This window comes from Eurytemora carolleeae, unplaced genomic scaffold (genome assembly GCF_000591075.1).
Source record: "Eurytemora carolleeae unplaced genomic scaffold, Eaff_2.0 scaffold398, whole genome shotgun sequence".
In the NCBI taxonomy this organism is placed as follows: domain Eukaryota; kingdom Metazoa; phylum Arthropoda; class Copepoda; order Calanoida; family Temoridae; genus Eurytemora; species Eurytemora carolleeae.
In genome coordinates this window covers 61,159-84,632 of record NW_019396317.1, presented here as the reverse complement: position 1 = coordinate 84,632, position 23,474 = coordinate 61,159, and the positions used below count along the sequence as shown (strand labels likewise).

Below are 23,474 nucleotides of genomic sequence, written 5' to 3'. Positions count from 1 at the left end.
ATGAAGACGACATTTTCATATTTTCCAGGAATGTTCGAAAATCCAGCGCCAACTGTGAAAAATCTTGAAGTTTATTGTTTTCAATTATTGGTTCTCTTAAATGGAAAAGTTAAAGTACCTCTCACAGTCCCTTTTCCATTAATTAAAGTTAAACTATTGAACTGAATTAAGACCTTAGAATAATTAGTCTATCTAATTTGTTTAAACAATGATTGGAAATTACCTTAAATCTAATTTTAAACCTTTATTTAATACAACTTAGTGCCCGTCATTGCCCGTGGATTAAAAAAATCTAATTTTAAAAAATTCGAATTCTTTTTAGATTATGTTACCCCAAAGGTACACATGGGTTCCCTCTAAAAATGTCAGCCCAATCGGTCCAGCTGTTAGGTCAGCTTTAGCAAACATATGATGTACAGAGCGTCCCATATCATATTAGATTGCCTCCAATCTTTAACACCAAAATAAACCATTAATACTCGAAAAACTTATCATTTTCCGCAAGAAAATTCTTATATAAGCCTTATGTTATTTTTCAAAGTGATTCATTCTAATGAAATGTTCTAATTAGTCCCGAAAATCGTAATTTAGACCCGTTCTCGGTCTAATATGATGTGGGACACCCTGTATGATATATATATGACTGCAGAGCTTTATTATATAGAGAAAAGATTTAGATCTGTTAACAGTTAATCTTGCAAAAAAAGCAAAAAAGTGCAAGAATTGCCAAAAAAATTTTTGCTTGCTCTTTTAGAAATGTTAATAAATCTGAAAATGAAATCCATTTTTTATTTCACAAAATGTTTAATTCTTTATTTAAAGTTGATGATTCTCTACTATATATATGTATGTACGCATACAGTCTTTTTAAGAGGTAACACGAGATAAATTTACACGGTTTGTTCCAGAAAGAATGGCGGCGGCTGAGAACGGAGAGTTGAACGAGCAGGAGCTGAGTGAGCTGGATAAGCTCCAGCTGACGATCAACCAGAAGTCCGACGAGACCCTGGAATGCACCAGGAGGATGAGGGAGATGTGTGCGGAGGCGAAGGTGAATTTTATCAAACAATAGACGATTAGTTTAATCCACACTCATTTAAGAGTTCGGTTCTTGTCCCAGCCACGATGAACTAGAGGTCCTGGTTAACGTCTAGTGAGTCATAACTTCACAATTTACAATGTAGAGTTTTCGTATTTTCTCTGCCATACTTTTTGTTCTTATTATTTAAGTTTTTAGGTATATCTTACCCTATTATTGGTGGATTTTGAAAAAAAAGGAAATAAACAAACTTTGTTTATTTTTACGCCTTAAAAACCATTTTAACACAAAATAATGATTCTAATTTCCCAGCTAATTAATCATGCCTAACTTATATAAATTAATTTCAAGCTTATACCCTGTTTTTATGAATTAAAAAATAATCTTTTTAAAGCAAATTTTAACCGTAAATGAATCACCATGATGCGTAACGGAAAAGTTTTATCTTTTTTACGGTTCGGATTTTGTACGCCTAAAATACTTTTCAAATTTTACATAATTTTGGAAAATGAAAGTATTTTCATGAGTTTGTTTGATGTAAATCATGCATATTCAACCCATGTAAACAAATAATTACATTAATATTTAATGCTGAAAGTCCCTATTTAAACCTCCGGTCATAAAACTTTAATGAAGACCTCGATTCAGAAATCAGCGGAACTTCTGTTTTTCATTTATTATGAAAGAGGACTCCATGTTTAATTTCAATTCAGAAATTCTTTACAAAATATCCTCACAATGGATGGAAGTTACGTTTGGCATATTTTGGTTTCAAATAAAGGAAATACCAATCTTGATATTTTTGATAAAAGCCAGATGGTGGATGGTATGCGAACCAAGAAAAAGTATAGAACACTGCAGTATTCTAATACTAGAACTATATGGCTCAATAGAGGACAATAACAAATGTGTAAAAACATTTTGCACAAAAACTATACATTCATGAATTTAACTTGGAACATTTGATTTGGTAAAAAAATAAAAAATTACAGACTAAATGTTTGGTTGGTTGGGACTACGACAAACTTGCAATCAAGGTATTAAAGCAAGGCAAGTTAACTTCTGTTGCGTATTCTCTCCACACAAATTGAAACCAGTTCTCTCTGGGCTGTGTTTGTAATCAAGAATAGATGCATCAATGATGTTTCGAGTAGGATATTTAATCATTTAATTTTGATAATTTTGATAATTTACATAATAGTTTCCTATGACCAGAATATTCCATTGATTTTTTATGTGAAAGATGGATCCCATGTCAGGCTGTGACATCCGTCTTGTGCTTACTTTACAGTACACTGCACAGTACAAAAAATGCGTAACTATCTTTACAATTACATTATAATTCTTTGCTTGCAAGTGTTATCTTTGCCAGTGTTACTCTTCTTATATATAAGATATACGTAATTTGTCATAAATCCCATTTTAATATTTTATGTCAAACTTTTATTTTCTATGTTAAAACATTCCCAGTCTGTCCTACACGTAGCTTTCAGCCCCCTAGCCTGTCCTACACGTAGCTTTCAGTCCCCTAGCCTGTCCTACACGTAACTTTCAGCCCCCTAGCCTGTCCTACACGTAGCTTTCAGTCCCCTAGTCTGTCCTACACGTAGCTTTCAGTCCCCTAGTCTGTCCTACACGTAGCTTTCAGCCCCCTAGCCTGTCCTACACGTAGCTTTCAGTCCCCTAGTCTGTCCTACACGTAGCTTTCAGCCCCCTAGTCTGTCCTACACGTAGCTTTCAGTCCCCTAGTCTGTTCTACACGTAGCTTTCAGTCCCCTAGTCTGTCCTACACGCAGCTTTCAGCCCCCTAGCCTGTCCTACACGTAGCTTTCAGCCCCCTAGCCTGTCACAGCTGCAGAGTTCGGCCCCGCCCTAGTGTGTCCTAGCTGGTCCTAGCCCCAACACGTAAAGTATACAATTCGAGAAAAAAATAACAAAGCTTAAAATTGTAACCTTCCAAATTCTTTAAATGGTTTTAAAATTAAAGTTTTGTTGATTTGTAGACATTATTTCGTATGTTTTGTAATCATTATCATATTTGATTTCTTGTGGTTCAACAGTAAAATGTAAATTTTTGTAGTACAAGCTAGGTTTTTAAATCATATTTTTGTTGATTTAGAGGCATTATTTCTTATGTTTTTTTATTATATCATCTTCCTAGCCTTGCTATCATCATGTATAATTTGTTATTGTTCAGAAGTAAAATGTAAATATTTGTAGGGTTCCAACATAGAATATGACTTTAAAGAAGATCTTGCATTCGTCAAATATAACAATAAACATTTTAATTTGATTTTTAATGCTGAATGATTTGACAAGTTTCTAGTTGCAGTCGCGGGGAACCAAGAAAGGACATAACTCGTCACTGAAGTCTCATGCATTGTGGGTAACCCTGTATCCTGAACACTTTTATAACAATCTGCAGAGATACTATCAGACAGTATATATATAGTACAGTTGGTTTGAGAATAAATTGGTTAAATTAAACTTCTATTGGCTTAAATTCTAATCCAAGGAAGCCTGAAACGATTTAAAATTTATCTTGCTAACCTACCTTCAAACAATCTGAGAGAGAAAAGAAAATATATCAAACCGCCGTCTATTCTTCTTTCAGCCACACAAAGTACGGACACAGCATCTAAAAACAAGCAAAATCAAAAGATTTAATTAATTATATACATATATTCTCTGTTAAAATAGTATACTAACGGCATCTTTTAATTCAATTGTTATAACAATCGTTTTAGTATCATTGATAAGAAGTTATCCGCTGGAACTATAGCAGGGCATTTAGGTTTATTTTTCTGCGCTGGATCAAATCTATAGTGGACATCAGCTAGCTTTGCCTGGAAACTAAACACACGCTTAACTTAGAATTCTTAAACCAAACTAAGAACATTTTTCTGAGTTCCGCAATCAAAATTTGAGGCAAATCTGACAAGGGATTCATAAGTTATGGTCGGACAAACAGAGTTATTACTACTTACATATATAGATTATTGTATTTGTATTATGTACAGCGTTGTGCCGATAGTGTTTATATTATTTAGAGATATACATATAGTACCTTAGGGCATACCTGTAACACAGGTCCTGTAACTGGAGTAAGGATGGCATATAGAGTACCTAGAGAAAAGATGGTATATAGAGAACCTCGAGTAGGATGGGATATGGAGTACCTGGAGTAAGGACGGTATATAGAGAACCTCGAGTAGGATGGTATATGGAGTACCTGGAGTAAGGATGGTGTATAGAGTACCCGGAGTAAGGATGGCATATGGAGTACCAGGAGTAAGGATGGTATATATCGAGTACCAGGAGTAAGGATGGTATATATAGAGTACCAGGAGTAAGGATGGTATATATGGAGTACCTGGCGTAATGATGGTATATAGAGTACCAGGAGTAAGGATGGTATATATCGAGTACCCGGAGTAAGGATGGTATAAAGGGTACCTGGAGTAAGGATGGTATAAAGTAGTCCTGAATATAAAAGTAGGATCTGGAGGTGGGACTGCAGCAGGAATATTTAATAAAATTTGGATTATTCTAATCTGTAGGGGATTCAAGTATTCACCAGGTAGATAGATAAATAGATAGATAGATAGATAGATAGATAGATAGATAGATAGATAGATAGATAGATAGATAGATAGATAGATAGATAGATAGATAGATAGATAGATAGATAGATAGATAGATAGATAGATAGATAGATAGATAGATAGATAGATAAATATAAAGATAGATAATATTTACACTGTACATGGTTTAGGACAGTGGGATGAAAACACTGATTGCTCTGGATGATCAAGAGGAGCTGATAGATAAGTTTGAATCAGCGGCTGATGGAATAAACCAAGATATGGCGCTAGCAGAGAAAGCTTTAAAGGTTAGAACGCTTCAACTTCTGAATCTATAAATTGACTCAACTTTGAGGAAAATTGATGAAGTTATCACTCTTGTTCTATCTTAAATCTAATTATTTTTGAGTACCAGAAGAGAAAAAAGGAAATCGTCAGAATTCACCAGTTTTCCAGATAGAAACACGACAATATCTTCCGTATTATTTCTCAGATAAATGTTTAAATGATATCTTGTGAATCGAACATGGACCAGTTTTAAAAATCCCTTTTAGAAACGTTCGATTCTTTGAATAAAGTATGAGAAAAAAGTATCTAAAAAAATATGGCGGTTTTCAACATACGCGGTAAAAAATGTTAAAAACAATCGTTAGAAATGCTCAAGCTAAGTTTTCAAAGATAATAAAAAATATGATTTTTGGTTGGAATAGCGAAAATAGCTTTGTTTTAAACGTTTATATTGTATGTGTAATATTACTAGTTTCTGAATCTTATGTGATTGTAATATTTGAGTTTGATATCAAACTAAAGATGAAGATGAAGGAATAGAATTTCGTCTTTGACTGACAACTTCGGGAAAATGGTAGAATTTTATCAAGAGATAGAAATCCAGAGAAGCACTTAAACTTAATAAGAAAGTTATGAACCCATTTTTATGATTTTTTTTTTATAAAAATACTTAAGCTACAGGAACCTTCCATGCAAACATGGTAATGTTTGATTCACAACAGTACCCTCAAAACCTTTATCTGATCCATAATTTTAAAGACATTGTTTTTTTTTTAGGTTTTATCAGTGTTAGTTCTAATAATTCATGATGTTTTCCTGAAGTAGAAATACACAAGTCACTTTATTGTTATAGAGCAACCACAATTGAAAATAATCAGTTTTAAAAAACAAAACATTGACATATAAGTCTTACTTGATCAGACAAAGCTTTTATGGGTACCGTTGTGAATCTGACATTGTCATTTTTGCATTGAAGATTATTTGAAATTACGCTTACTGTCCCTTTAATATGAATTTTGCCTATTAAGGATGCCTCAAGTAATCCCAGAAAATAATGATTTGATTTGATTTGATTATTGATTATTGATTATTGATTATTGATTATTGATTATTGATTATTGATTATTGATTATTGATTATTGATTATTGATTATTGATTATTTATTACAGTTCCTGTAAATAAGAACTAAAATGCAATGATAAAGTTCATTTCGTAAACACAAGTTCCTTTCGACTTCATATCATGTCAAACGTAAATTAGAAAATAATTGGAAAACAAAAAAGTTTACAAAGGATTTGAGCCCTTGCCACAAACTCAAATTTTCTAATTCCTATATCTTTGCAACCCAATGCCGTAGACCTTCGATATTTCAAACTATGAATTCTGGTAGATCAAATAATCTAATTTTGAAATATCAAAGGTTTGCACCATCAAGTTGCTAAGATATAAGAATTTGAGTTTGTGACAAAGACTCAAGTCCTTTGGAGCAATAAATACAGAAATACTAGTTTTCTTCGAGTTAAAATATTCTCCATTTTCTTTGTGCATTTTTTAAATCTAAATTTTGCATCGATGCATATTTATTCTAAACCATTTTTATTCTAAACCATTTTTGTTGGCAACAACACTGAAGTTTAAGTACTGTAAGCAGACATAACATTTTTCTGGTTTTTATCTTATTATTTATCTTTTTACCGAAAGAAAACATAATACATCAATGATATGGTAGAATACATTTCTTTCTGATGTTCAAGTCTAAATCCATATTTTATTCTCATTCAGGGTTTTATGAAAAAAGTATATTGGGCCCCCCCCCCTCCCCCCGCGTTGAATTCCTTTTAAAGAAACCGGTAATTTTTAAGCCAAATATTTGTTTTAAATTTACATAAAAAGCGTTTGATTTTAAATAGAACCTTCTGTGACACTAAAAGATAAGATTATTTCCTGTCTGAGTGTTTTAAATATAACCTGGAGAAAAAGAGAATATGTTGTATTGGTTTTCCTTGGAAGAATAAAACCTACGGAAGAGAGGTTTATTTACTTAGCTTTCATATCTACAGGGAGACTCGAAATTCTTTAATGGAAGTTTCGCGTAAAATAAAAGAGAATAATTGATTTGAATTCTGATTTTAAATATAAATAGTTTATCAAGGAATGTTATTGCCCGATGTGCTTTATAATTAAAATCAAAGATAAATGATAATGTAAATAACAAAATAGTCCCGTAAATACGCACCTGATATCAAGGATGTAAGGCAAGGAAAGTCATTTCAGAAGTGTACACATCTTTAGTACTGCAGTGTACTGTCCAAAGGTACTTGAATAGGGTAAGGTAGTCATACAATTCTAGCTTCTGTATCTTACCTACGTCATAACCCGGTACAGGGCACAAAGTGGACACTGGCGAGTATACGCATAATTGTGATTGGTATTTCTTTGGTGGTCTGAGAATTCCCCACCAATAGTTTTAATCAGTGACGTCAGAGAATACGTACCGTATCGACCTTTCATTCGTGCGCGAGCCTCGTTGGGATACCCTATTCCAGTACCCATGGTACTGTCTCTGGGCGCTAATGTAAACACAAGACGGATGTCGAAGCCTGACATGGGATCCATCATTCACATAAAAAATCAATGACATATTCTGGTCATAGGAAATTATTATGTGAATTATCAAAATTATCAAAATTTAATGCTTTTAACCTCTTCGGATACTAAACGAACACTGATGCATCTATTATTGTTTACAAATTCCGCCCAGAGAGAACTGGTTTCAATATGTACACAGAGTATACTCAACCGAAATTGACTTTCCTTGCCTTACATTCTTGCCTGATATCAAGTAAATTTGTTTATTATTGTTGTGATAAATACGGTTTAGAATTGGAAAGGTTCAGGACGGAAAAGGTTTAAGATAAAAAGATGCAGGACGGAAAAGAAAAGGATGGAAAGGATGGAAAGGACGGAAGGGATGGAAAGAACGGAAAGGAAAACCTAGAGCTTAAATATACATATTCTTCACAGAAAACCTAGAGCTTAAAAATGCATATGCTTTACAGAAAACCTAGAACTTAAATATACATATTCTTCACAGACAACCTAGAACTCAAATATGCATATTCTTTACAGAAAACCTAGAACTCAAATATGCATATTCTTCACAGAAAATCTAGAACTCAAATATGCATATTCTTCACAGAAAACCTAGAACTCAAATATGCATATTATTCACAGACAACCTAGAACTCAAATATGCATATTCTTCACAGACAACCTAGAACTCAAATACTCAAATATGCATATTCTTCACAGCAAACAACATGTCATCTCGAAAAGATTGTACTAAAAAATTTTGTCCATTTTCTTCAGCAACATTGCTGTAGAAATCATCAATGAATGAACTTTTAATTCTTTAAAATAAATTATTAATTAAAATTAAGTTACAGACTCAGTCCCTTAATAAACAGGGCCTATAAAAGAAAGTTGTTTACCAATAAACTCTGTAGTAATATTGTTTTATAGTCTAGTATAAGACCATGAAAGTAATGTTAACATATACTGTTCTACAGACTGCAGATATGGTTTTTCGATAATGATCTTTCATCTTCTTCTTCTGTTTTACTAATTCAGTCATCAGAAAAAAACTGTTCAGAAAAAATGCGCCAAATATGGATTGACGCGAGGGAGCCAGTAAAGATCTCACAATTTTGAGAGAATAGTTAAAAAATCTGTTTATTTTTAATATTTAATTGTTTTACCGGTTACACGTCATATCATTAAAAGAAGCTTTGAAAATGGGCACTTTTGAATCTTTTAAAGGACTTTTATTTTAATTTTTAAAAGTTATTTTCATAAAAATATTAAAACTGTGAATAGCGTTTTTAATCAGGATTTAAATGATGTGTTAAAATACCAAGATTCCAAGTCAAGAGCAAAATTCCTCACTATTAGTAACACAAAACTAAACTGAAAACAAAAATAAACTATAAACAAAAATTAACTGAAAACACTAAATATAAAAAACTAAAAGTTTTGAAAAAGGAAATTATAAAAAAAAATCCATCTCCATCTCTTGGGAATTTACTTAAATTTCCTGATTCTTGAAATGCTTCAACTTTTTCTTTAATAAATGTCGACGGTAAAATTCATAGTACAAACTAGAGTTTAAGGAAATGATTTTAGAAAAGACGGATTACTTGCAACAAACTCTAATTTTCTAATCTCTTAATCTTTGAAACCCGATTTCTTCAACCTTAGATATTTCAAACTAAAAATTCTGTTAGATAAAAAGTCTAAGTATGAAATGTCAAAGGTTTACACCATTAGGTTGCAAAGATATGGGAATAAGCAATATGAAGTTTGCCGCAAAAACTCAGTTTCTTTACCATGAAAAAATATTGTTTTGAATTTTATGTCAAATCTCTATTCCAGGTATTTTAAGGTTTATAAAGAGTTAAGCCTGTATACTCTCAATGTCCTGTATCTAATATAGACGGATAGTCTTCTACAAGATATATGTGATTGTATAGATTTCAAACACCAGTTTTCTTAAGCTAGAATTGTGGGAGAGGAGAAGGGGTGTGGGAAGTAGGAGGGGGGGGGGGAAGGGTTGGAAGGGTGGAAAGGGAAGGATAAGGATATTGATATTTTTATATTCTCCTTATATTGCAGTAATTCTCTATCAGTCCCTGTAATCTTCCTTTTTATAATCCCTGATCTCCTCCGGCCCAAAGTCCAAGCAAATCACTCCTCTTTCCTTAGCTCATGTGGTCCATAGGCCTTGAAATCCTCCGCTAGTCCCTGTAATCATCCCCTAGTCCCTGTAATCCTCCCCTCGTCCCTGTAGTCCTCCGGTAGTCCCTGCAATCCTCCGCTAGTCCCTGTAATCCTCCCCTTAGTCCCCATAATCCTCCCCTAGTCCTTGTTATTCTCTGCTAGTCCCTGTAATCCTCCGCTAGTCCCTGTAATCCTCATCTAGTCCCTGTAATCCTCCCCTAGTCCCTGTAATCCTCCCCCTAGTCCCCATAATCCTCCCCTAGTCCTTGTAATCCTCTGCTAGTCCCTGTGATCCTCCGCTAGTCCCTGTAGTCCTCCCCTAGTCCCTGTAGTCCTCCCCTAGTCCCTTTAATCCTCCGCTAGTCCCTGTAGTGCTCCCCTAGTCCCTGTAATCCTCCCCTAGTCCCTGTAATCCTTCCTTAGTCACTGTAATCCTCCCTTAGTTCATGTTAATCCTGCCAAGTCTCTGAACTCCTCTCCTAATACCTTGAATCCACTGTTGATCCCTATTGCTCTCTGGAACCCTCCTGTAATCTATTAATACCTCTAATGATGAAAGTTTGGAAGAGAAGATAAAGTTTTCTCTGTCCCGGATATTAAAATACCATCTTATATTTTTCTATTTTCAGTTCTAATTAAAATTAACTGTTTGCTATTAACTCTAACTGCTGGATAGAACAGTGTCTCCTTACTCTATGCCTAAGCAGAGAATTCGAACCAAGGAGTATACAAAAAAACACATAATAAAGGGGGTAAAAAACCCCCCCCCCCCCCCCACCCCTCAAGTACTTAATGCTCTAGAGTCGGAACATTTAAAAATGATATTTATTCAAGGGGTAAAAGTGATATTTCAGGGTATAAACTGATAATAGAAATACTACAATCCCTTTTTATATGTGGATATGTAATACTATAATCCCTTTATATTTCTCTGGTATCTGAACATCCTGTAATACAAGGTTTATCTAACATCTAGAGAAACAATAATATGTAATTTACTGTTCTACACTGTACAGTCAAAAACAAAGTAAAACATAAGAAACCTAAGATATTTGGAGCCCATACAAAACATATCGTCACTAAACATTTCACCACAAAACTTATCACCACAAAACATATCACCACAAAACTTATCAAAACAAAACTTATCTAACAACAAAACTTATCAAACTACAAAACTTATCTAACTACAAAACTTATCAAACTAAAAAACTTATCAACCAACAAAACTTATCAACTATAAAACATATCAAACTCAAAACTTATTAAAATAACTACAAAATTTATTTTTTTAAACATTTTTAAACGTTCTTTTCTGTGACCTATGTTTTGTATGGGCTCCTTATATTTAGTATAAAAGAGTGTTCTTTGTATAAAAAAATACAAAGTGTATTTGATTTTTAACTAGTTAAAAACTATGAATGAGCTGGATTATAATTTATAATCACATGCTTTCTTCAAGTAAAGACTGAATATGTTTTGATTATTTACTGTTTTCCAAATATCCGGTAAATTGAGACAAAGCAAAATTAGTTTTCGTTTTTCTTTTGTTTTGTTTTCCTTGTATGTTATGCTAGAAGTTAATTTAGTCAAGTTTCATGAATTTTATCTCTAGAGCCTGGAATACATTTTTGCCATTCTTACTGAATTTTTTTAGAAACCAATTTGTAGAATTTGCAGTTTTTTGTTTAAGTTTATCTCACTGTTTCTCATTTTTTGAAGCACTTAGCAACATAATTCTCTCCGCGTACACCGACTTAGGGGGGGGGGATACACGGGGGACGTCTCCCCCCCTGGAAACTTGGTTGGAGGGAAGTACTTACTTAATTATCAAATCTAATGTCTAAATCTTCTTTTTCTTCATTAACACTTTTAAAAAAAGATTTAATCTAAATTCGTAAAAAATTGTTTATGCTTAGAAGAAAGTTTTCTTATTCGAGGGAAAATCTAAAAATACTTGAAATTTATTGATATTGGTTTGGTGGTTAGAAAAGCAGAAAATTGTTCAGATACAATCATTCTCAGGCACTCAAACTTTTCATATTCAATCCTTTAAGCACCCTGTTTTCAAGGATCACAGATATTGCTTTTAAAGGATCCTGGATATTGTTTTTAACGGACCCCGGATATTGTTTTTAAGGATCCCGGATATTGTTTTTAAAGGATCCCGGATATTGTTTTTAAAGGATCCCGGACATTGTTTTTAAAGGATCCTGGATATTGTTTTTAAAGGATCCCGGATATTGTTTTTAAAGGATCCCGGATATTGTTTTTAAAGGATCCCGGATAGTGTTTTTAATGGATCCCGGATATCGTTTTTAATGATCCTGGATATTGTTTTAAAGGACCCCGGATAAAGTTTAAGAGGATCCCGGATATTGTTTTAAAATGATCCCGGATATAGTTTTAAAGGATTTTGGATACAGTTTTAAAGGATCCCGTACACCGTTTTTAAAGGATCCTGGAAAAAGTTTTAAAGAATCCCGGATATTGTTTTTGAAGGATCCCGGATATTGTTTCTTAAGGATCCCGGATATTGTTTTTAAAGGATCCCGGATAGTGTTTTTAATGGATCCCGGATATCGTTTTTAAATTATCCTGGATATTGTTTTAAAGGACCCCGGATAAAGTTTTAAAGGATCCCGGATATTGTTTTAAAATGATCCCGGATATAGTTTTAAAGGATTTTGGATACAGTTTTAAAGGATCCCGTACACCGTTTTTAAAGGATCCTGGATAAAGTTTTAAAGAATCCCGGATATTGTTTTTAAAGGATCCCGGATATTTTTTCTTAAGGATCCTGGATATTGTTTTTAAGGATCCTGTATATAATTTAAAAGGATCCCGGATATTTGAATTATTTATTGGGAAGGTTAAAGAATATGAAGAAATTAAAATTTAACTGTGGCAGGTTGAGAAATATTTTATTTTTTATTTTCACAAGCATAACTTATTCTTATTCATAGAATACTGTGTAAAATTTGTGTTTATATCCCGGTTTTAAAGCAAATATTGATGGATTGTCTGAATATGGAATATCCCGGTTTTAAAGCCAATATTGATGGACTGCCCAAATACTGGTTTAAAGCCAATATTGATGGACTGCCTAAATATGTGTGTTTAAATCCAATATTGATGGACTGCTTAAATATGCCTGTTTGAAGCCAATATTGATGGACTGCCTGAATATGTGTGTTTAAAGCCAATATTGATGGACTGCCTGAATATGTGTGTTTAAAGCAAATATTGGTGGACTGCCTAAATTCCTAAATAAGCCTCTCACCTAGTTTCTCATCTTTTCCCGGATATATTTAACATTGTAACATTTTTTATATTCTTCAAAACCTAAAAAAAAAGAAAATTAAAGAGATTGCTTAGATATTTGGGTATTGTTACTAGGTACCAATATTTCATAAGAAATTCTATTTATACCTTTCAAAGTTTACAGAATACAGATACATACATAAAAAATGGTAGAAAATCAATGATTTTCAATAATTTACCAAAAAGACCTCCTGGATTTCGTAGGTCCATGAGACAATTCTCTTGATTCGCTTCTTATTAATAAAAGTTAATATTGAAGAAAATGTTGATAATTTACTGGTACGGCTTTGTGACCCCTTTTGGCTAACCCCTCTAGTTTAGATTTACTCCACGAAAGACTACTTTATCTGCAGCTTGCAAATCAAAAAACTCAAAACATTTTGGTTTTTCTCAACAGTTCTTCAAGAAAAAGTGACGTGATTGAATAAATATAAGATTTTAATATAAAGTTAATTGAGAAATTGAGCCTTTGCCGCAATCTCTGATTTTCTTATCCTTAAATCTTTGCAACCCAATGTCGAAGACCTTAGATGTTTTGAACTATGAATTCCGCCAAATCAAATGATCTATGTTTGTAATCTCTCAAAGGTTTAAAATGTCAAGTTGCAAAGGTATAGGAATTAGAAAATTTGAGTTTGTAGCAAAAACACCATTCTTTCTTACTTTAATTCATAATTATTCTTCAGCAAATTGTTCAAGTTTTATGATTTGATTGCTTAATGTCACAGTTTTCTTCAGATTTTCTAGGAAAAACATGAATGTAAGAGATACAAAAGATTACTTAAATTGTGACGACTTTTGTGCACACTCAATGCACATTTAATGTACGCGAAAGCTTTAACTGTAATGTCACAAAATTATTTCCTAAACTTTGGGAATAACTATAAAAATCCTTTCTTTTTCATTTCTATCATGATAAAGGAATTACAGGATTTATTTGGTTTGGTTAATAAATGGTTTAAAGATTAACCTCAGAATTTATTATACTCAACCTGGCCTAGTCTACTGCAGGGTAACCTGCCAGAGAGGTTCAAAAATATAAATTGAGTAAATTAAATAAGGTTTATGAAGGTTTATGAGCTGGAAACAGAATTTTAATGGGTTTGATAAATGGAGCGAAACCTCCCAGGGTTTCAATTTGGAAACTGAACTTGTTTTAAGTTTAATATAATAAAGACATAGTTGAAATTTTGAAAGCAAAAAAAATCCAAAAAATTATTTAAATCAGTTAAACAAATATTACTTTCCTCAATCTCTAATTTTAAGTTTATGGCGAGTGAGTAATCAGTTACTGATGGTTAATGGGTTTAATTTGATTATATAATTTCACTATGCAATAAAGATATATCCATATTTTCGGGACAATAAGTCGTGAATATGGAAATACTACTCTAGTCTTTATGCAGCCCGGATTGAATAATGGACTGCAAAACCGGGTGAATACTTTGTAAATCCGGGATACTGGCTCCCGGAATACTGGCTATTAGAGCCGGGTTTTTGGTCTTTATATATATACGGAATATATGGACCTATAGATCTGAGATATGATAAATGTCTAAAGATCCCGGATACGTTTATAGATCCGGGATACGTTGACAGATTCATATACGTCTAGAGATCCGGAATATTGGAATAAAGATCCGGGTTACTTTACTTCAGATCTAGTATACTGATACGTTTATAGATTTGGAATAAAGGACATTTACAGAGCACAGATGCTAAATAATTGATTCAGATACATACGGTTGTAAATATTTAAAATACGGGTCTACAGAGCCGGGATATGGTGCTATTGAGGCGGAATATATGTCCATGGTTTCAAGATATAGGTCCATGGAGCCGAGATACGGGTCCACAAATGCAAAATACGGATCTATAGAGTCGGATATGGGTCTACAGAGCAGAGATACGACTTGTTAAGTTGGAATATGGGTCTGTTGCCTATAGATCAGAGATACGGGACTACATATACGGATTTATGGCTAATGGAGCCGGGAAAACGGGACTATAAGTCCAGGATACGGGTCTGTAGATCCGGAATATGGGTCTATGGAGCAGGATAGAGATAAATCTACTGAGTGAAGAACCGAGAAAGGCATCAGCTGGAGAAGAAGCCTCCACGAACCGACCTTGGATCCAACGAAACCCAAACTTTTGGGTTCCATGAGTCCCGCTAGTATATTGATCCTGTGAATACAGGAACTATAAAATATAATGCTCCTAGAATACAGGAACTAAAAGATGTTGATCCTAGAATACAGAAACTAGAGTACATTGATCCTAAAATTACAGAAACTAGAGTATATTGATCCTAGAATACAGGAACTATAATATATTGTTCCTGAGAATACAGGAACTAGAATATATTAATCCTTGAATGCAGGAACTAGAATATATTGATTCTGAGAATACAGGAACTAGAATATATTGATCCTAGAATACAGGAACTAGATTATATTGATCCTTGAATTCAGGAACTGGAATATATTGCTTCTAGAATACAGGAACTAGAATATATGGATCCTAAGAATAAAGGAACTAGAATATATTGATCCTCGAATACAGGAACTAGAATATATTGATCCTGAGAATAAAGGAACTAGAATATATTGATCCTGAGAATACAGGAACTAGAATATATTGATCCTGAGAATAAAGGAACTAGAATATATTGATCCTGAGAATACAGGAACTAGAATATATTGATCCTGAGAATACAGGAACTAGAAAATATTGATCCTGAGAATGCAGGAACTAGAATAAAGGACGACAAAACACGAAAAACTACGTTCAATGTTATTCAGAGGGGTTAATAAACGAAACGAAAGCTAACTGACATTGAAACCTGAATATTTATTCTCAGAAAACCGGAAATTATATAGATCTATTATTAGAATAAAAAAATTGTTTTAGGCATAAATCCTAATTTATTTACGTCATTTTATATTTGTATTCATTTTTTTTATTTACTCCTAAACAGTATTTTGTGTTTCATGCTCATGGCTCTCATGTAAAGAAATGGATATGCAAAAAGTTAGAACTTTTATGTTGTGAATTTCGAGATCAAGCATTGATCTCCATCTAATGAAGATCTACGGATTTATTCTATTCCTCTTCGAAATATCGTGGGAGTTATAACTTTCAGTTAGAGGTCAAGCTTTTATTCTCAAATATGGATATCGCATTGAAGCGTTCAAAATTAACGATCCTACACACAAAAGTTCCTGTCTCAGAGTACACTTTTAGTGTGAAATGTGTAGATAAATACAGTGCCAACAGAATGACAAAAACCGCTAAAAGCAATAATTAAAAAAAAAGAAAATTTAACTACTTGAACTTGAACGTGTTAAAAGATAGCATTTGGAAAGTTTGTAAAAAAACAACTTTTTAAAATTTTTAATAATTTCTTTCCTTGATATAAAACTGGTAATGGAAAAAATACCAAGTTTTTAGGACGAAATAGTAATATTTTTCAATAAAACTCAACTCATTATCAAAAATAACTGAAATATGGAAAATCAGAAAATATTTCTATTTTTCATATCCATCATGGTTCTTCAAATCAACTATTTTTATCTTAAATGTGAATTTATATTCTGGTTAAGGTGTATTGTTCTCTTATACCAGATAAAAAATAGTCCAAATTTTCACCAAGAATTTAAATTAATATTTTTAAATTTTGCATTGTTTAAAAGAAAATAATATGTTTTAAGAACAAGAAAAGGAATTTTATTGTTATTGTTTGTTTTTATCGTTAACACATTTTGAACACAATTGATATCCTAAACCACCATTAACTTGAAAAAGACATAAACTCGAAATATTTTCTGTGCATGATATATTTTTATTGATCATATTGATCATACTTTTATTGATCATATTTTTATTAATCATATTGATCATATTTTTATTGATCATATTGATCATATTTTTATTAATCATATTGATCATATTTTTATTGATCATATTGATCATATTTTTATTGATCATATTGATCATATTTTTGTTGATCACATTTATCATTTTTTTATTGCTAAACTTAGGCAATGGTTTTTATGTTTAGACAATGAATGCTATCTTTAGGGAATTGGATATTATGTTTAGGCAATCTTTAGGCAATAGATATAATGTTTAGGCAATGGATATTTGTTGACACAAATAAAAGAACAAAAGGGATATTCCTTAACTTTATTGAATAATAAAATCAAATTTGTTTTAAAATAGAGACCCTTAAAAGGGAGTATCTAAACAATTGAAAGTGAAATAACATTGATTATTGGTGATGAAAGGAATGGAACAGTTGGAGCTTCATGATGGTCAGCTCGCAGGTGTCAGCATCTTGGCAGCAAAGGGTTCACATCTAGGTGACGGTCCTGGAGGGTTTGCAGTCTGTAACATGTGTGGGGAGGAACGATTTGCCTCTCATACCACAGGTCATGCGACTGTTTTGTGGATTTGGACATCTGGAGGCTTAGACAATAGCAGCATTTGTTGCTAGAGTAGGCATCTGCGGCAGTATGAAGGAATTAGTAGTTCCTGATCGGAGGTGTTCACATCTCGACGTTTAAAGCTAACTGACGCTGTTCTCCACGAGTAGAGGCGGTGAAGGGGGGGCCATGAGGAGACACATTTGGAGCGGATATAGTTTTATGTATTGTAAATCTTGCACGGTTAACTGCGCTACACATTGGTAATCGTCTTCGTGTTTTCTTGAATTTGTTACAATATTATGTTTACACAAGGGATATTATGTTTAGACAATGGATATTATATTTAGACAATGGATAGTATGTTTAGACAATGGATATTATATTTAGACAATGGATATTATGTTTAGCCAATGGATATTATGTTTAGGCAATGGATATCATGTTTAGGCAATGGATATTATGTTTAGCCAATGGATATTATGTTTAGGCAATGAATATTGTGTTTAGCCATTGGATATTATGTTTTGACTATGTTTAGCCAATGGATATTATGTTTAGGCAATGGATATCATGTTTAGGCAATGGATATTATGTTTAGCCAATGGATATTATGTTTAGGCAATGAATATTGTGTTTAGCCATTGGATATTATGTTTTGACATTAATATGAATATTATTTTTAGGCAATAGATATAATGTTTAGGCAATGAATATTTTGTTTAGACAATGAATATTATGTTTAGGCAATGAATATTATGTTTAGGCAATGAATATTATGTTCAGGCAATGGATATTATATTTAGACAATGGATAGTATGTTTAGACAATGGATATTATATTTAGACAATGGATATTATGATTAGACTATGGATATTGTGATTAGACTATGGATATTATGTTTAGGCAATGGATATAATGGGTAGGCGATGAATATCATGTTTAGGCAATGAATATTATGTTTAGGCAATGAATATTATGTTCAGGTTATTGATATTATGTTTAGACACGGATATTATGTTTAGACAATGGATATTATGTTTAGACAATGGATATTATGGTTAGACAATGGATATTATGGTTAGACTATGGATATTATGTTTAGGCAATGGATATATTATGGTTAGACAATGGATATTATGGTTAGACGATGGATATTATGTTTAGACAATGAATATATTATGGTTAGACAATGGATATTATGGTTAGACTATGGATATTATGTTTAGGCAATAAATATTATGCTTAGGCAATAAATATTATGTCTAGACAATAAATATTATGTCTAGACAATAAATATTATGTCGAGGCAATGAATATTATATTTAGACAAGGTATATTATATTTGGGCAATGGATATTATGTTTAGGCAATGGATATGGCCTGTTTTGGTTTGATTCCAAGGTTCTGGGTTAAGGATAAGGGATTTAAGGAGGATGATGCAGTGTGGGGGGATCAGAAGGTTGTAGGAGCAGGACCCCCTCCACCAGCAACAGAACTTAGAGACGGAGCATTCGTCGCAACAATTCTTTGCGATGCTAGAGAAGAAGAAATGGAAGAGAATATGGAACAGGTAAATATTAAATCCGCCATTTTGAATTTATATTTCTTTAATTAGATTTTATATTATTATCTAACTAGGTGAGTGCAATGATCGGGAATATCAGAAATATGTCGAACGACATGAACACTGCTCTTGTTCGACAGAACCAGACCCTGGACAGGATTAACGCCAAGGCTGGGTCTGATATTACCAGAGTTAAAATGGCGAATGAGCGAGCTGCCGCGCTTATGAAATAATTCTAAAAAGTGTCCCGCGCAATGACAACTTTCAAAATCTGAAATAATCTTTACAAAAAAAATTCTTCGAATAGATAATTAATTCATAAGCTTTGAATTTAAATTCAAGTACAAACTATGATCTTTAAAAATGTTGATATTATAATATGTGATAAATCCCTGTTAGGACTAGAGGAACACGTTTATGTATTAGTCTCGAGTTTATTAACATCATGTATGCTGTATGGTTGAAAATCAAAATGCTGTGTAAATATTGATAAAAAGTGGTTCAACTGATTACTTACCTCAATTTTTAATTTTTATTTCCTAGTTTAAAATCGTAAGAAATGTAAAAATCTTAAATATGTTTTATTAACAATCGTTGATTATGTAAAAATAACAGCACCTGGTAGGTTTCCAACAAATAAAACGTAAGGCCTTAGACTTAAACTGTTTTTAACAAATAAAAATTTTATATTTCAAAATTTGATTGGTTCTTTTATCCAGCAGAATTCATATTTTGAAAGGTTGCAAAGATACAAGGATTAGAAAATTAGAAATAGAAGCAAGTAATCAGTTTCGTTATAGCATGGACCGTTTTACTCTAAATTTACATTAGGCTAAATTATTTGTTTGTATGAAACATGTATATTGTATATTGTATAAGCTGGATTGTATTGTGCTCAAGAAATTAATATCTAAAATTATTCTTTTGCAGAAATTTAAACTAAATGAATGATTTAAGAAATATTTTATCTTTATAAATTGAAACTTCTTAGAATATGTGTATATTGTTCCTTCAACCTTATTATTTCTCCACCATATGTTCATTCTCCCTTATATCTCCATCCTTGATCTCCTTGTCTTTTTCCACTTGTCCCTTCTCCCTCGATCATCATTCATTCCTCCTTTTTTTTCTCCCAACTTCTCTCTCTTCCCATCCCTTCTCTCTCTTTCCATCCCTTATCCCTTTTCCCATCCCTTATCTCTCTCCCCATCACTCCTCTATTTTCCAATCACTCCTCTCTTTTCCTATCCCTTCTCTCTTTCCCCATCCCTTCTCCTTCTTCCCATCCCTCCTCTCTCTTTTCCCTCGGGATTTTTTTCTTCTTCCCTCTCTCTCTCTTCGTGGTTTGATTTATCTCTTTCCTTGTCCCTGATTCCTCTTGGTCTCACTTTCTTCTTCTTCTTCTTTCCTTCCTGTCTTTTACCAAGTTTTTATCTTTATCCTTTCCTATTTATCCACCTTTCCTTCTTCAGTCAATTCTTTTCTCCTTTTTTCTTTCCCTTCCTCCTGTATTAGGCATCGTTTTCAATCCAATGTTTTAATTCAACAATTTTTAAGAGGCTCCCTAAAAATTTGAAAAGATAAATCAAATTCTAAAATTACATGTTCCACAATCCACATGATATAGATTTTTAACAGATATAGGCCAACAATTTCCTTCGTCCAGAGCCAAAAGTTCGCATAATGTTGTAATTAAGGCAACATTTTTAATGTGTTTTCACCCCCCCCCCTTCCAACCTTTAGAATTAAAACTATGATGTATTGTAACTATATCATCTATTTCATTGTAACCAACCCGGAACTAACATTTCATACTTTATACAAAGTAAAATTATTTGTTATAATCGTACCTAGATTTGCTCAATTTCAACTGAATTGCTAATTTGATAATCAATTTTAATTCAATATTTTGCTCAAATTTTGCTCAAACATTGTTTCATTATTGCTCAAAAAAGCTCAAATATAAAATCTATTGCTTAGTACTTATGGAAAATATAGTTTGTATCTATGAATACCAAATTTTGCACATTTACTCGTACCAGTCCGTAAGTGGTGCAGTTTTGTCGAATTAGTTATAATAACGTTTGTCTTCAGATCAGACTAGCTTGGGAACTCAGAGTCGTTGATGACGATTTTAGATTTTTTCCCCGTCAAATATGGACCCAGTCAACTTAAAATCTCAAAACCCTGAGCTAAGAACATTCCCGTGGTTCTCCCGAGTTCCCCAATTAATATTTGAGGCAAATTAAGGTGTTCATGACTTATTATCCGACATACAAACAAACAGACAAGCAGAGATTACAACTTTATATATTTATAGATACTTCTCATTCGAACTATATAAGATTTTCTCATGAATTCCGTATATACCAAATATATCTTATAAATTCATCCTTTAATATTTAGTATAAACTTTGCTTGTCTGGGTGTTTGTTTGTAAGTTCCGATTAACGTCAAAACGGCTGAACGGACCTCACATGACCCCAGTGAGGGTTAATATATGAAACATCAGGGGCGGATACAGGGGGGCGGGGGGACATTCGCCCCCCCCTGAATTTGGAATTTTTTGTTCCTATTTTCAGAATAGCTTCTCAATAGCATGCTTAAGGGAAAGAAACCCTAGTGCAAAACAGGTAAAATATCTGTCTTAATAAACTATAATGTGTGAAAAGTAAAAAATCTAGTTTTTAGTCTTTAATCATTAATTTTGACTCTTTTTGAGTCTTTTAAGTCTTTTAAAAACTAATATTATTTACAGAAAATATTCCTTTGATCAACGTTTAAATGAAAAATGGAGGACTAAACTTAGCATAACACCGAATTGAAATTTTTCTCAGCATTTCAAAGTAAAAATGTTTCGTCATTTTGAAAGGAAGAACTCCCAAGAAGAAGACAGGTTGATAATAAAACTAAGCAATTGTATTGTTGATAAGGTAGCGTGATAACGACCAATTGAAAGGATTTCCATCAAACCATACTTGTTGCTAACATGTTTCTGTTCAAACCAGTGCATTTTAAGAAATCTTATTTGTCGACATTTTTACCGGTCAAAAGCCTGCCTTTCATGGTCATGTCAGTTACTAGAAAAAATGTGGGCCCGATCGGTTCGGCTTTTTCTTACGTTGATTGATGAAGACAAGCCAAATATATTTATAGATGAAACTGAAGAAAGACGTAATAATTATTTTTGATTTTTATTGATTATTGAAAAAAGAGGTCAGCAAGAAGTGTTGTTCGTCTTATTGTGTTCGATCTACCTTATATCTCTAAAATTAACAGCTAGACATTGAATGTCTAGACACTGTGATACAATTTGGAAAATTATCTATCGGTCAATTTTGATGGCACAATTACAGTCCAGGACTAGAAGTTTTCGTATTCATATGTTTTGACTAGATTACTTTTAAAGAAAACTTTGCCATAATACCAATACAAGTTTACTGGCTGGAACACCCTTTACTTACAAAAGTTCCAGGCCGGGGAAAGGCTTTCAATCTTTGAAGACGACTGTATGAAATTTATTCAGTCTCTTTTCTTCCCCTACAATTGCTTATTTATATTTAATTGTACCAAATAATTTAGTAAACCATTAAAAGATTATATTTAAAGGGAGTGTTCGCGAAAAATGAAAGGGGTATAGGCTTAATGCGATAATAAAGCGCTTTTGATCGCTACTAATCTTACTTCTATCAGTTGTGTCTATAAGGAGAAAATTGTTAAAAACGACTCACACCGAAGAACGCAGGGTCCATACAAATTCGGAAAGATGCAATATTCAACTCGGATCGTAAAAAAATCAAGTTAATTCCAAACAAATCATTCAGATATTACAAACAGTAGTCATCGATTATTTTTCGACGCATTCGTATATAGTTAATATGTCATATACCCCCTTTCATTTTTCGCGAACACTCCCTTTAAGGAATGTAAAAGAAATCTATTTTTAGTTTGTTGTAATCAAAGAGGTTCAGGCCCTTACCACAGTCAGTCTAATCCTTTATGGGTAACCCTGTATCTCTTTTTTTGCACCCTTTATTATATAGAGTGGATCAAAAGAGCGATGCAGTGTCTTTAAAAAAAATGACCTTTGCCCTTATCCTTAGCCTATATCCGACTGGGCATGAAGTGGGTCAAGTTTTTCGAGGTCTTCATGAGGATCCTCTAACATATGGTGAGGAGGGTTCTTTTCGAGGTCTTCATGAAGATCTTCTAATATATGGTGAGGAGGGTTCTTTTCAGAGACTGAATTTTAGATAGTCGATGTTTGACGCCCTCAAGATTATCACCGATGATAGCCTACAGATTCCTGGCCTCAAACATCCCAATATCCCGTCCTCGAACCTCAGAAGACTCAGGAGAGACTGTATATCAGACATGAGTTTTTTAATTTCAGGTTGCTGTGCAAATAGGTTACTGAACAGTCTATTTTGATGTGTACATATTCACTTAGTACAACTATCATTTAGTA

At 32.9% G+C, this 23,474-nt stretch overlaps 2 protein-coding genes across 2 annotated transcripts in view; one reads left to right on the top strand and one right to left on the bottom strand.

Moving 5' to 3' along the window:
• Positions 1 to 4,207, bottom strand: part of LOC111700812 (voltage-dependent L-type calcium channel subunit beta-3) — a 31,853-nt gene extending 27,646 nt beyond the window's left edge. Inside the window, exons 1-2 of the mRNA XM_023471855.1 lie at positions 4,119 to 4,207; positions 3,594 to 3,677 (exon numbers count right to left, since the gene is read on the bottom strand). The gene's annotated coding sequence lies outside the window, so the exon portion shown is untranslated. The remainder of the gene's footprint in view (positions 1 to 3,593; positions 3,678 to 4,118) is intronic.
• On the top strand, positions 913 to 21,018 carry LOC111700813 (synaptosomal-associated protein 25). Its single transcript, XM_023471856.1, has 4 exons — positions 913 to 1,051; positions 4,815 to 4,931; positions 18,809 to 19,012; positions 19,081 to 21,018. Exons 1-4 carry the CDS (start codon positions 914 to 916, stop codon positions 19,237 to 19,239), a joined length of 618 nt encoding a protein of 205 aa, XP_023327624.1. The 5' UTR covers position 913; the 3' UTR covers positions 19,240 to 21,018.
• The last annotated feature ends 2,456 nt before the right edge of the window (positions 21,019 to 23,474 follow it).